We start from the raw sequence: 14,449 nt of genomic DNA, 5'->3' as shown, positions 1-14,449 counted from the left end.
ATAACATTTATATTTACCTTTCATCCTAATCTGCAGGTTGCCAGATTAAAGATCCTTTATTCTCCAGCTGTTGGTTTACTGATGGTCAAAGCACAAAATAATTCGAGGGAGTAATGGCACCAATGACATGTACTATGTAATGACCTGGTTATAATTTCTACTGCTATGCTGCCAGTATTTCATTTTAGCAATTTCTGCAAAAGCAGTGTGTTCTGCTGGTAGAATGAGAGGACCTGCTGTTCAGTTTAGGAGTGTTGTGTCAGCCAATCAGGATGGTAGAAAGTTCTAGAGAGAGCGGGGCATGCAAAAATTAGTGACAGAAAGTAGTTTGGTTTTGGGCTTTTGGCGGGAGTGGGAGAGAAGGGAAGGAGAATGCCGTTGGAAGGGAAGGAGAACGCCACTGGAAGGCAAGTCTCCATTGCACAAAGAGCTTTATGCAGATGAATGGCTCCAAGGAAGAAGGCCCAATACTCTCTCTCTCTCTCGAGAGAGAGCCCATTTGTTTGAGCTGGATTTTGAACAAAGTTCGGACTGTGATGTGTGCTTTCACGCAGATCGTGTGTCCAGCATGTGAGTAAAGACAACTCCAGAATGAGCTCCAGCTTTATGAGCACACTGGACTGTTTCAACTGTAAGTGGCCCTTTTATTTTTTTTCTTTTCTCTTTCCTACCAACTGTACTTTCTTTATAAGTTTATGTGGTGTACGATCTGTTATTTCTTGTCAGCCAACAATTGTGTATGGGCAGTATTTACAATGCATTCCCTCAAACTGAGGTTTCTTTAATCAGAACATCATGATGTTTCCATTTGGTTGAACCCCAAATCATACCAACCCTAGATGAATATTGTTTGTGAAAGGAGGCCTTCTCACTGCTGAGTCATGTGACTGTTAGCGGAGATGGCTAATGGGCCAAGTTTGCATATTAGCCTGGTGAGGGAGCTACATTTGTGGGGGCTCATCCAGTATTCTCAAATGCTGTGTGACTGCTGTTTTAGAATTGATTAAGCAGTTTGTCTGTTTAAGCCTGTGTTTAAACTAGTGTCGGAGAGAGTGACTAAGGTACTTTATTATGGACGCCACAGGGATTAAGGTTTGGTGCAATTCAAAGTGATTATCCACAAGTAATGCTTGTGTTTTGAGCAGGGTGGACGTCTGAATTCCTGATGAACTGTTACTCGGGGTGCTGAGTTCAGTAAAAGATTTGGAGTATGTTATGCTATTGAATAGCATTTTGACCAATCGGCTGGTAAGGATATCGTCTTAGCCCAGACTAGCAGTGACGTGATTGAAGTCGTGCTGCCTGATATGTTGGGAGACACTGGAGAAGCAGTCCATACTTTTAGAGAAGGGGCATGTAGCTGAGGGTGAAGACATTAAAGACAAATTGTAAACACGAGGAAATCTGCAGATGCTGGAATCTCATGCAACACACATAAAAATTGCTGGTGAACGCAGCAGGTCAGGCAGCATCTCTAGGAAGAGGTACAGTTGATGTTTTGGGCCGAAACCCTTCATCAGGACTAACTGAAAGAAGAGTTCGTAAGAGATTTGAAAGTGGGAGGGGGACAGGGAGATCCAAAATGATAAGAGAAGACAGGAGGGGGAGGGATGGAGCCAAGAGCTGGACAGTTGATTGTCAAAAGGGATGTGAGAGGATCATGGGACAGGAGGCCTAGAGAGAAAGAAAGGGGGAGGGGTGAAGCCTAGAGGATGGGCAAGGGGTATAGTGAGAGGGACAGAGGGAGAAAAAAAGAATACATATATATAACATAAATATAATGTAATATAAATATAGCTCTTCTTTCAGTTAGTTCTGAAGAAGGGTCTTGGCCCAAAACGTCGACTGTACCTCTTCCTAGAGATGCTATCAAAGACAAATTGTTCTCGTTTCTACGAAGTGAAGGGAAAGAGTTGTCTGATGTGAAAGGTCTAACGGGTTCTTCAGCAGTTGTTTTAAATTCTGAGCTGGTTATGGCTATCACAGCATTGGTTGATAAATGCAGAGTGTACCTACAGAGAGACAAAGTTATCATAGTCTGGGAGTGTACTCTCGCGTCAAGCCTGCACCCGATGAGGAAGAAGAGGAGGCTTGGGCTGAGCAGACATCTCAGTTACTGGATGAATGGCGATGTTCAGATAATATGAAAAAACAAAGACTAGTGGAGAGGTAGAGGGTCCAGTGGCTGATATAGTGAGGTTCCTGTAATGTATAGATCTATTTCTTTTAGAGCAATGACTTCCTTTAGCACTTTCTATAGACTGATAACTTACTTATGTGCACTGATCTGTTGTTTACGCATGCACATTGATCTGTTCTCTCCTTCTCTCTCACAGCAATATGAACACACAAGTTACAGCCATCCTCCGTGTGCGTACTTTTATTTAATTGATATGTAGTTACACACACACAACAAATTGGTGATGAGTACGATCCTGAATTTCAGAGAATATCAGCGACTGTACCGACAGTTAGGGGATGACACATTAAGAGGAAAGATTTACACAGTGCAGTATAGACCTCCATGAAAGCTAACAATGGGATGCGTAAGTTACTAACAGCATAGTACACAGTGAACAGCTACCAAAGGTAAAGTGAAAATGGCTTTAGTCAGGAAAGATGACAAATCTTATAGTGTTAATAAAGGTTGCAAGTCGTATATTGAGAGGATTGAACTGTACTGTAAAGTGAACAACATGGATGAGGAAAAGAAAGCCCCCATTCTTCTTAGCTTAATAGGTGCTGGGATGTATAGTCTCTTACACAACTTAGTAACTTCTGAAAAGTCAGCAAGCAAGATGTTTGACAAAATTGTTGCAATTTTAAAAATCACTTGTCCTAAACTGCTGGCAATAGCTGAGAGATTTAGGTTATACAAGAGGAACCTGTCAGAGGATGAAAGCATTTCTGAATACATTGCAGAACTGCCCAAATTTTCCCAATACTGTGGCTTTAGAGTTGGACTTTCTGATGCATTAAGGGATAGGCTTATATGTGGCATGTATAGTCAAAGCACTCAAAGGATGTTACTATCAGAAAGAGACCTAATTTTAGATCGGGCATTGACTATTGCAATGTCATTAGAAACGGCAGCAAAGGATGCAGCAGAACTACAGAAAAAGAGATTAGAATGTGGAAAGCACAAAATGTCCCCCAGTGGTGCAAAAAGCCAAAAAAGTTTTTGATGTGGCAGTTCCTCCCATAATGTAAATGACTGTTGGTTCAAAGAAACATTTTGCAGAAAGTGTCACAAGGTTACATAGAGAGTGTGCAAGGCAGATAAACAGCAAAACCAAAGAGAAAAAAAGACACGAAGTGAAAAGTTTTAAACACAAACCTAAGCAAGTGCATAAAATGACCAAATGTGAAACAGAATCAGACAACACAGTGTCTGACAAAGTTGAGTTGTTATGCCTAGAACTGCATACTATTACTGAAGCAGATGTGTCTGGTGTAAAACTGAAAATGGAGCTGGATAAAGGGTCAGATTTGTGTATAATTCTAGAAGCTGATGACAGCAGACTGTTTTCAAGGTTACCATTAGAGCAGACCTCAGTGATGTTAAAAACCTGCACAGGTGAAAAAGTGTTTCTCGAAGGCAAACTGTAAATGAATATGCTGCATGAAGGCCAAACACAACAGTTAGAGCTTTATGTGTTGAAAAGTGGAGTGCCGGCACTTTTTGGACACTTTTTGAGAAAAATCGAACTAGACTGGCACACAGTCAAAGCTCTCAATGTGTCATCAACAGGCAACTGGAGCCCAAACAGTAACCCTAACCAGAGACTGTCACAGCTACTTAATGCCAATGAGAAGGTGTTTGAGAATCTGTATGAAGCATACAGTTAAGATGAAGAGTCTCACCTGGAGCAACGTGTGGTGGCTGGGGATAGACAGATTGAAAACTTGACCAAAAGCCGTTCAGGATGCCAAAAAGTTCAAAATGCACCCTCAAAGGCAGTGTTACACCTGTGGGAGTAGCCTTTGATACCATGGCGAAAAGTAAATGTTGACTTTGCTGGGCCATTCAAGGACTCCATGTTCATGATGGATGTGGATGTTCATTCGAAGTAGATGGAGAACCAATGGAGTCAACCATATCTGAAAAGACTGCTTCCACCCTGAGAGCTATCTCCACCAGAAGTAACTTACCAGAACAAATTGTGAGTGACAACGGACCATAATAAATGTCAGAATAGTTTCCACTACTTATGAAAAAAAAATTGGGATCAAACATTTTAACTCAGCTCCTCACCATCCAGCAAAGAATGGATTAGCTGAAAGGTTTAGCCAAACATTCAAGAAGTCTATTAAAGCTCTGGAAAAGGAAGACATTTCTCTACAGCACAAGGTGGACAACTTCCTTTTTGTGTATCGGAACTCTGCTCCTGTGATGACAAATCAAACACCTGCAAGGCTGTTCATGAGCAGGAAACAGAGATCTCACATATATAACCTTATAACCATTACAGCACGGAAACAGGCCATCTCGGCCCTTCTAGTCCATGCTGAACTCTTACTCTCACCTAGTCCCACCGACCTGCACTCACCCCATAACCCTCCATTCCTTTCCTGTCCATATAGCTGTCCAATTTAACTTTAAACAATATCAAACCTGCCTCAACCACTTCTGCTGGAAGCTCGTTCCACATAGCTACCACTCTCTGAGTAAAGAAGTTCCCCCTCATGTTACCCCTAAACCTTTGCCCTTTAACTCTCAACTCATGTCATCTTGTTTGAATCTCCCCCACTCTCAATGGAAAAAGCCTATCCACATCAACTCTATCTATCCCCCCTCATAATTTTAAATACCTTTATCAAGTCCCCACTCAACCTTCTACGCTCCAAAGAATAAAGACCCAACTTGTTCAACCTTTCTCTGTAACTTAAGAGATGAAACCTAGGCAACATTCTAGTAAATCTTCTCTGTACTCTCTCTATTTTGTTGACATCTTTCCTATAATTCGGTGACCAAAACTCCACACAATACTCCAAATTTGGCCTTGTACAATTTCAACATTACATCCCAACTCCTATACTTAATGTTCTGTTTTATAAAGGCTAGCATACCGAAAGCTTTCTTCACCTATCCACGGGAGATTCCACCTTCAGGGAACTATGCACCATTATTCCTAGATCCCTCTGTTCTACTGCATTCTTCAATGCCCTACCATTTACCATGCATGTCCTATTTTGATTAGTCCTACCAATATGTAACACCTCACATTTATCAGCATGAAACTCCATCTGCTATCTTTCAGCCCACTCTTCTAACTGGCCTAAATCTCTCTGCAAGCTTTGAAAACCTACTTTATTATCCACAACTCCATCTATCTTAGTATCATTTGCATACTTACTAATCCAATTTACCACCCCATCATTCAGATCATTAATGTATATGACAAACAACACTGGACCCAGTACAGATCCCTGAGGCGCACCACCAGTCACCGGCCTCCAATCTGACAAACAGTTATCCACCACTACTCTCTAGTGTCTCCCATCCAGTCACTGTTGAATCCATTTTATTACTTCAATATTAATACCGAACGACTGAACCTTCCTAATTAACCTTCCGTGTGGGACCTTGTCAAAGGCCTTTCTGAAGTCCATATAGACAACATCCACCGCTTTACCCTCATCAACTTTCCTAGTAACCTCTTCAAAAAAATTCAACAAGATTTGTCAAACATGACCTTCCACGCACAAATCCATGTTGACTGTTCCTAATCAGACCCTGTCTATCCAGAGAAATTATAAAACCATCTATAAGAATAGTTTCCATCAATTTACCCACCACTGACGTCAAACTTACAGGCCAATAATTGCTAGGTTTACTCTAAGAACCCTTTTTAACCAATGGAACAACATGAGTAATACATCAATCCTCTGGCACCAGCCCCGTTTCTAATGACATTTGAAATATTTCTGTCCAAGCCCCTACTATTTCCACACTATCTTCCCTCAAGGTCCTAGGGAATATTCTGTCAGGACCTGGAGACTTATCCACTTTTATATTGCTTTAAAGCACCAGTACTTCCTCTTCTTTAATCATCTTACTTTCCATAACTACCCTACTTGTTTCCCTTACCTTACACAATTCAATATCCTTCTCCTTAGTGAATACTGAAGAAAAGAAATTGTTCAAAATCTCCCCCATCTCTTTTCGCTCCGCACATAGCTGTCCACTCTGATTCTCCAAGGGACCAGTTTTATCCCTCACTATACTTTTGCTATTAATATAACTGTAGAAACCCTTTCGATTTATTTTCACCTTACTTGCCAAAGCAACCTCATATCTTCTTTTAGCTTTTCTAATTTCTTTCTTAAGATTCTTTTTGCATTCTTTATATTCCTCGAGCACTTCAATTACTCCAAGCTGTCTATATTTATTGTATATGTCTCTCTTTTTCCGAACCAAGATTCCAATATCCCTTGAAAATCATGGCTCTCTCAAACTTTTAACCTTTCCTTTCAACCTAACAGGAACATAAAGATCCTGTACCCTCAAAATTTCACCTTTAAATAACCTCCATTTCTCTATTACATCCTTCCCATAAAACAAGTTGTCCCAAACCACTCCTTCTAAATCCTTACGCATCTCCTCAAAGTTAGTTTTTCTCCAATCAAAAATCTCAACCCTGGGTCCAGTCCTATCCTTCTCCAAAATTATATTGAAACTAACGGCATTGTGATCATTGGACCCGAAGTGCTCCCCAAAACATACCTCTGTCACCTGACCTATCTCATTCCCTAACAGGAGATCCAACACTTCCCCTTCTCTAGTTGGTACCTCTATGTATTGTTGCAAAAAACTATCTTGCACACATTTTACAAACTCCAAACCATCCAGCCCTTTTACAGAATGGTCTTCCCAGTCTATGTGTGGAAAATTAAAATCTCCCACAATCACACCCTTGTGCTTACTGCAAATATCTGCTGTCTCCTTACAAATTTGCTCCTCCAATTCTCACTCTCCACTAGGTGGTCTATAATACACCTATAAGCATTACTACACCTTTCCCCTTCTTCAATTCCACCCAAATTGCCTCCCTAGATCCCTGAAACTAGATCTACAGAGGGAAGTGGAGAATAAACAGTTCAGCCAGTTGTCAAGTGAGTCACCAAGGAGCTTTGAGGTTGGAGAGGAAGTTTCAGCACATGATTACCAAGAAGACTAGGTGACACCTGGTAGAATAGCTACAAGAACTGAACTCAAATCTTACAGCTCAGGTAACATCTTAGGAAAAAGAAAAAAAATTAATGGGTACTTTCAATTTTCCATATTTTGGGTTTCAGTTATCTGGATCAGCTTTGTTCAGCAGGTGAATAGTTCTAGTGCATAAATCAGCACTACAACCCAGGGGTTACAAGGCCTCTAACTTGTACAGTATTCAACGTGTTTTTTCCTGAAATTTAATTGAACTCGCTTCTTTGTTAATGGAAGCTTCAGAATTCCATAGCAAGTGCAGAGATTTCAGCACTATTATCACCTGAATTGCCTTTCTTCAATGTTGGTTTCTCTGATGTTAATCCAATATTTTTGCACTAAAATGAAAATCATATGCATGTATAACAAAACAAGTGGTCTAACCAACATTATTTATTCCTTACTTTCACCTTGTTAATGTTGCCTTCCACATTGCCCTACTAAGCAGACCGTATTAAAATTAATCAAGGTTTTCTCTGCCCCACTGATTACAAAAAGATACCCTTTCAACTGCCAGTGTTATAGTTCTTGCTCCCATATAGATCCTAATCAGCTGCAGAAATTGAGCAAAGCTAATGGAACATCATTATACTTAATACCAAGAGATGAAAAACATAACATCCAAGAAGATAGAAATGAAATATAATATCAAGAACCAGAAATATCAGTAAATTTCCTGTAGTTGTGTACTTATATACATAGATATACAGTACACGTACACGTACCATTCAAATATAGGGCTGAAGTAAATCCTGGGTACATCAGATTTATTTTTCTGACTTGCTTTGCATTCTCTGCATCTATAATAACCTGATGCTGTTATAAGACAACTTTTTTCTTTCTGGCAGTTTGATGTAATATTCATTAATTTTATAAATTGTTTAGACGGAAATTTTGTATTATCTAATTGACCACCAAAGGATTGAAAAGTAAGTGAAATGGTGACAATGTTTGAAGTATAAATTCAGTGGAATGACCTGCCCAATAGCTCATTTGTAAATAACTGTAAATTACATTTAGTAATAATTACAACATGTTCATTCCCTGGTAACTTCAATTTTTATTCTGAGATATGACAACTTTATTGTAAAAATCAGCCATACCTAAAATTTTCAACAAGTTATTTAACTTGGACTTGTTTCTCTCTGCAGCTGGTGAAAATAGTGAAAAAAGGGTCATATTAAATTGTTAGGGCTTGTAATTTAGTCATACAGTAAATTGTAACCGGAGGACAGGGAGCCTGGGAAATGGCCAATGATATATGAAACCATCAGTATTTCTATTTAAAACGAGTAAGGGTTGTATATTTATTGCCCCAGATCCCTCCCTCTTTTGCTATTTTACTTCCTCCAGCCAGGGTTGTCCTCTTCTGCTTTCCTGCATTTTCACTCTTAAATATGCCAACGCCCAAGAGTTCACCATTCAAGGTTGCATTAAATGATCGCCTGATAAGAGTACTCCGGTCAGAGTTCCCATTCAACTAACAACACTTTGCTGCAGACTAATTATGGCAGGGCTGCATTCTCAGTGGTGCATTATCCGTGGCTGGCAGATAGCAGCAACACAGCTGTGCCATGCAATTGGATAGTATAACAGTGTGTGTGAGTGGTGAATGTTTATAGACACATGATCGTGTGTGTACATGTGCGTAAAAGGAGACAGACATGGAGAGATAAACTGAGAGAGAGAATAAATATAAAATAGTAATCATTGTTCCACAATTAAACTTGACAAATCTAATGAGATTATGATACATCTTGCCAGTTGCTTGATTCTACAGGGTGTTTCACCCTGTCAGGACAAGACTTCCGAAGCAAACTAGCAAAGATGTCTTGTGGCTGCCGTAGTGTATCCTCCTGGAACATTTTACAGGTGTCCTCCGCTTTTAGAATGTTTGCTTTACGAAACCTCGCTGTTACAAAAGACCTACATTAGTTACCTGTTTTCGCTAACAGCAAGTGTTTTCACTGTTACGAAAAAAGGCAGCGCGCGATAAAAGGCAGTGCGCATCCCGAGCAACCAAGCTCCCTCCCCAGAACTGCATTCTAGCCAGCATTGATTAAACACGTGCCTGTGAGCAGCAGTTAGCAAGATGAGTCCTAAGGTATCGGAAAAGCCTGAAAGAGCTCGTAAGGGTGTTACAATTAGCGTAAAACTAGACATAATTAAGCCTTTTGATCGAGGTGAACGAAGTAAAGACAAAGTGAGTTTGGCTTGTGGAAGTTGACAAAGATGATGTTGAAGAGGTATTGGCATCCCATGACCAAGAACTGATAGATGAAGAGCTGTTGCAATTGGAAGAGGAAAGGATAACAATCGAAACCGAATGCAGTAGCGAACGGACGGAAAGTGAAGCCGTCCAGGAACTGAACGTGAAGCAACTGCGTGAGATTTTCGCTGCAATGATTGCAGAAAAGTACGCCTTTAATTTTGAAAGGGTACGTAGCTTTAGGGCATATTTGCAGGATGGTTTGAGTGCTTACAAAGAATTGTATGAGAGAAAAATGTATGAGGCTAAGCAGTCAAGCATACTGTTGTTTTTCAAGCCTTCCACATTAGCCACAGCAGACGACGAACCTCGACCTTCGACATCAAGGCAGGCAGACATAGAAGAAGATGACCTCCTGCCCTGATGGAAACAGATGACGATGAGATGACACCCCAGTGTCCCACCACCCTAACCCCCGGGCCGCAGACTGATACATTGCCATGGAGAATGCAGCGGTAGCCGGGACGCACCCAACACATCTTTAAGAAAAAAGCCAAAATAAACCAGCTAATTAATTAGGTGACGCCCGGCACGTAAATGTTGGCCCAGATCAGAGGCGATTGCCGAAATGTACTCAAATTATGGAGAATGCATTTTGGATTTCCTGCCCTTGAGTCCATCATTGAATTTATTAAGTCAAGTCTGAGAGAAATTCAAAGTACAAGGCAGTCACAAAGTGTTAAGAGAGAAAGGAACAGTAGTGTTTTGGTCAAGTTTGGATCAGATTGTCATGGTCCGGATCGGGGTCCCTTTAAATTTACCTTGTTTATGTTATGATCCGGACCGTTGATTCCCTGTTTTCCCATGTCCCTCGACTTTGGTGATTAGAGGCAATTAACACTCAGCTAAAGCGGTAGTTTATAGTCTCCGGCTTTCAGCCGTTCAGCGTGGGAGAGTCTGCAAAGTTATCAAAGGTACGGTGTGCCGATGTTATCTGGCCGGAGCAAGCCTAGTCTCTGCCGAAGCGAGTGCCGGTAATTCGCCCTTCCTCACTGGAGCAACCCTGTCCAGTTACCTCGCCAAAGCGAGCCTGCAAAGTTTCCTTACTGAGGTGGGTCCGTCAGTTAACCCCTGGAGGGAATCAAGAACTGCTGTCTACTGTTCCCGGGCCGAGTCGAGAGCTCGCCACTACCCGGAGGCTCCAAGTCAAGTCCTGGCTCCGGGGGCATTCAAGTACCAAGTCAAGTCCTGGACCTGGCTGCTTTCAAGTATCGAGTCAAGTCCGGGCCCTGGCGGCTTCCGTTCCGAGTCAAGTCCTGGCCCTGGTGGTCTGTGATTCCTGTCCTACCCCTCAGTATGAATCCCTTCTCTGCCCCTCTTGCCTCTAGCCCTCGTCTGCAGCCCTTGCCTGCACTTCGGTCTAGTTCTATTGCCGGAGCTAGATAGGTACTGTCTGGTGTTCTTTCGTGTTGGTCTTGTCTTGTCTTGTCTTCGCCTCCATGGGGTAAGTCAAGCCATCTTGCCGTTGCCCCACGGGGGGGGGGGTCATGTCTTGTCTTGTCCTCGCCTCCGTGGGGTAAGTCAGGCCGTCTTGCCGTTGCCCCGCAGGGGGTCATGAGTCCCGGCCCTATGTCCTGTACCCAAAGAGGGGTCCAGGCTCTCTGTTCTGTGTGTGAGTCCCGGCCCTATGTCCTGTACCCAAGGAGGGGTCCCGACTCTGTGTTCTATGTATGTGTCCATGGTTCCATGTACCTGCTCTCCCAAGACCGAGGCTCTGTTTTCCATGTTCCTCCTCTCCCTAGCCCATGTCATGTCCATGCCTGGTTCTGGGGTCCGAGCCCGAGGCAAGACCCAGGTACTGGGTCCTTGCCCAGTCTCGGGCTCAGAGTCCATACCCTAGCCTCTTCATGTTTCCTCTAGTTCTGGGAGCCGATTCCGAGTCCAAGCCCAGACCCTTGGTCCCAGCCTAGTCGTAATCCTGAGTCCTTGTCCAGTTCACTACTCCTGCTCCTGCCTTGCTCTCCTGCTATCGAACAATAAACTAAATCTAAGTAACCTCACAAGATGTGTCTTGCATTTGGGTCCACCCTTGCTCCCAATGCCCCGCCATTGTGACACATATGATTTATTGAATAGCAGAACAGATTTAAGGGGCTGAATGGCCCATCCATGCTTTCTTTTTGTAATCTTTATTCTCTTACAAAACAATTATGAATCCAAATTCAAATTCAAAGCAGAGATTTTCTAAAGTTAGACACTTTTAATTCATGTCAGTTGAGGGTATTGCTTGCAAGGCCAAAACCTACGGCCCATCCTTTACTTTGAGAAAGCAGTGATAAGTTCATTCATAAGATGAGTCATTTCCTTGAATGCCACTGTGTGGGAAGTTTCACCAATTTGACTTCACAAAGATGAGGTAATATAGGTTTCAAAATCAAGTGATTTGTTTTGCAAGGGCAATTGGAAGTTGTAGTGTTCCTGAGCTTCAGAACAGGTGTGTTAGGTTCTGGGAGTTGTTGCTAAAGACTTAGCAAGTTGCTGCAGGACATCTTTTGATGGTATACAGTGTGGCCTTGGTGGAAGAAGTGGTCATACAGGCTATATTTTCCTGATGTCTTCCTCAGCATTATTGGAACTGCAGTCATGTGGAGATGAAATGCTCTGAGGAGTCAAAATTTTAGGTATTTGTTTTATAATAGCCATTCTTCAATCTAGATGCAGCCACAGTGTTTTTACAGGCCATCTTTGGGTTATGATCAGACAACTTATGGATGCCCCGATATACAAATGGATTCCTCTAACAGTAAATTCAGAAGTTCAATGAAGTATATTTTCATACTTTCATTCCTATGAATAGCAGAACTTGTTCCATCTCTCTCTCTCTCTCTCTCTCCCCCCCCTCTACTTCACCCCATCCAAGGTTTAGTAATTGCTCTTTCTTATCAGTCTGATATACTTCCAATGTCATTCGCTACAATACTGTGGAAGTAAGGTGATTATGTCAAGTGATTTTTGTGTATTTTCCAACTAATGGACAAAAACAATTTATGGGCATTTGTAAAATTAGAACCCATTTACTATCTGGGAATGACCTGCATATGGCTCAGCCAATTAAGTTTCTGGTTAATAGTGACCCAAGGATTGAGATGGTGAGAAGTCAAAGAAAGAATGTTGTTGAATGGCAAGGAGAGGTGATTATACCCTTTATTGCTACATGTATGGCATGACAGTTATTTGGTAGTTCTCTGGCCAAGTCTGGATATTGTCCAATATTTGTTATTTATGGTCATAGACTGCTTCATTATCTGATGAACCGTGAATGCAATTGCAATGGGGCTTCAAAAATTCCTAGGAATTAATCTCTATTCAGTGGTGCTGATTACGCTCTATGGTAATGGCAGCTGGTAGTACCATCTCTCCAAAATTCATCTTACTGACTCTATTTAGGGGATAAATATGTAAATAACCCAACTCTATAATCTGAATTTTTACTGCAAATTATTCCAGTCGCGTGCTCTGATGTTTGATCAGATTGTATCGTTGGCAGCCACATTAAAACACTAACTTCTCCTCAATCATATTTCATTAGCTCTTAATCAGTTTAGCACATTACAAAGTAATGGATTATTGAATACTTTAAAAACTTTTCTTTACTCTCAACAGCAGAACACAAATTCAACTGCAACCACTGCAACAAAAATGATGGCATTTCTATGTAGAGGATTGAGAGCACATTACAAAATTCTCCCATTTTAAGCACCCTTAATACTCTCCCTGTCATTATGGACAAGCAAGAACTAACCATCAAACCCCATCCACCCCAACCACATCTCTACTATCTCCAAACTCTACTATCATCTCAAAGTTTGTCTAATACACCCTTGCCTAAGTTTTGCAATGGCAGCATTGACCACAAAGATGGTAACAAAAAGTTCAATATAAAAGAGCTGTCACTTCCTATTTGGCAGTCAACAATATTTGATATCTTCACTATAGTAATTACATCTATAAATATGCAGTCTGATGGAATAGGATATAGTTAATTCTCATTCTATTGATACTAAGTTTAGAAGCACCATTTATAGTCATGCTGTCATATTTCTCAAAGAGTAAAGCAAAAGGAATTTCTATTTAAGAACATTCCAACACTGGAAGAAAACAGGTTTTGTAAAGCGAACATGTTGAACAAGCATATAAAACACATCCTAAAAGAGGGCATTAACACAGCATTTATAATTGACTTAACTGAGCCATTTCAACACGGTGAAGTATTTAAACACAGGAGAGCCAGAGTTAAAGGAACTACGCAAACCATAAAAACAAATTAATCTTAAATATAAACTTACCCTGTTGTTTTCACCATTCTTTGTATGTATTTTGATTAAATATTGATGATTGAAAGGTTTTAAGAACCTCTGCTTTTAATGTTGAGAGTAAGGTTGTTTCTGCTAACAGCCTGTTGGAGAGCTGAACAAACTGCTGAAATTAGAACGTGGCCCAGGCAGAGGCTATCTTTAACTCTAAGTTATCCAGTCTCACATTCCTATGGGGTTCTGCAGGCAAATGCCTTTTGTGCAGCTCACCAATCAAATGCCTTTGATAATCAAATTGCCTTATTTTCTGGCCTGGTGCCAAAATCTAGTATGAAAATAAGAAAAAATCAGTTCAGTTGTCAATTGAAATGATAGTATGAAAGTGTTTCATTCAATCATGATGACGTAGTTTAGAAGACAATGCCTGTAATCTTCATCAAAAGTTTTACTATAAATGCCAATTCTAAAACATGGCTCACCATCAAAGGGAAGGATTGACAAATAATATCGTTGCAAGCTTGGCAACACTGGCAGGGTCGAGCCTGTCAGTAATACTTATCTAAAAGTAATTTCATCAGCCTTTCAGAACACAAGTCCCACAACACTGTGCCCTAAAAAGTACAACTATGAATAATTCATGCAGCAACATGGGTCTTCTGTTCTCTTCAATCATTATACATATCTCCACCCCCACATCCTTTCAAATAATGCCACAGG

General features: G+C 41.1%; 1 protein-coding gene across 11 annotated transcripts in view; it reads right to left on the bottom strand.

Moving 5' to 3' along the window:
- The window catches only part of dtna (dystrobrevin, alpha), a 205,021-nt gene extending 191,100 nt beyond the window's left edge, over positions 1 to 13,921 (bottom strand). For 3 of the 11 annotated variants that reach the window (XM_063063065.1, XM_063063140.1, XM_063063133.1), the window contains exon 1: positions 13,766 to 13,918. In XM_063063065.1, the coding sequence (XP_062919135.1) occupies positions 13,766 to 13,782 (17 nt within the window). In that variant the 5' untranslated portion in view covers positions 13,783 to 13,918. Of the gene's footprint in view, positions 1 to 13,765 lie in introns of all 11 variants that reach the window. The other 8 variants (XM_063063075.1, XM_063063088.1, XM_063063093.1 and 5 more) reach the window with 5 other exon arrangements.
- Between the last annotated feature and the right edge of the window lie 528 nt (positions 13,922 to 14,449).

Source organism: Mobula hypostoma, chromosome 1 (genome assembly GCF_963921235.1).
Source record: "Mobula hypostoma chromosome 1, sMobHyp1.1, whole genome shotgun sequence".
NCBI lineage: Eukaryota > Metazoa > Chordata > Chondrichthyes > Myliobatiformes > Myliobatidae > Mobula > Mobula hypostoma.
Note: the sequence above shows the minus strand (reverse complement) of the source record. Positions and strands in the feature narration are given on the sequence as shown.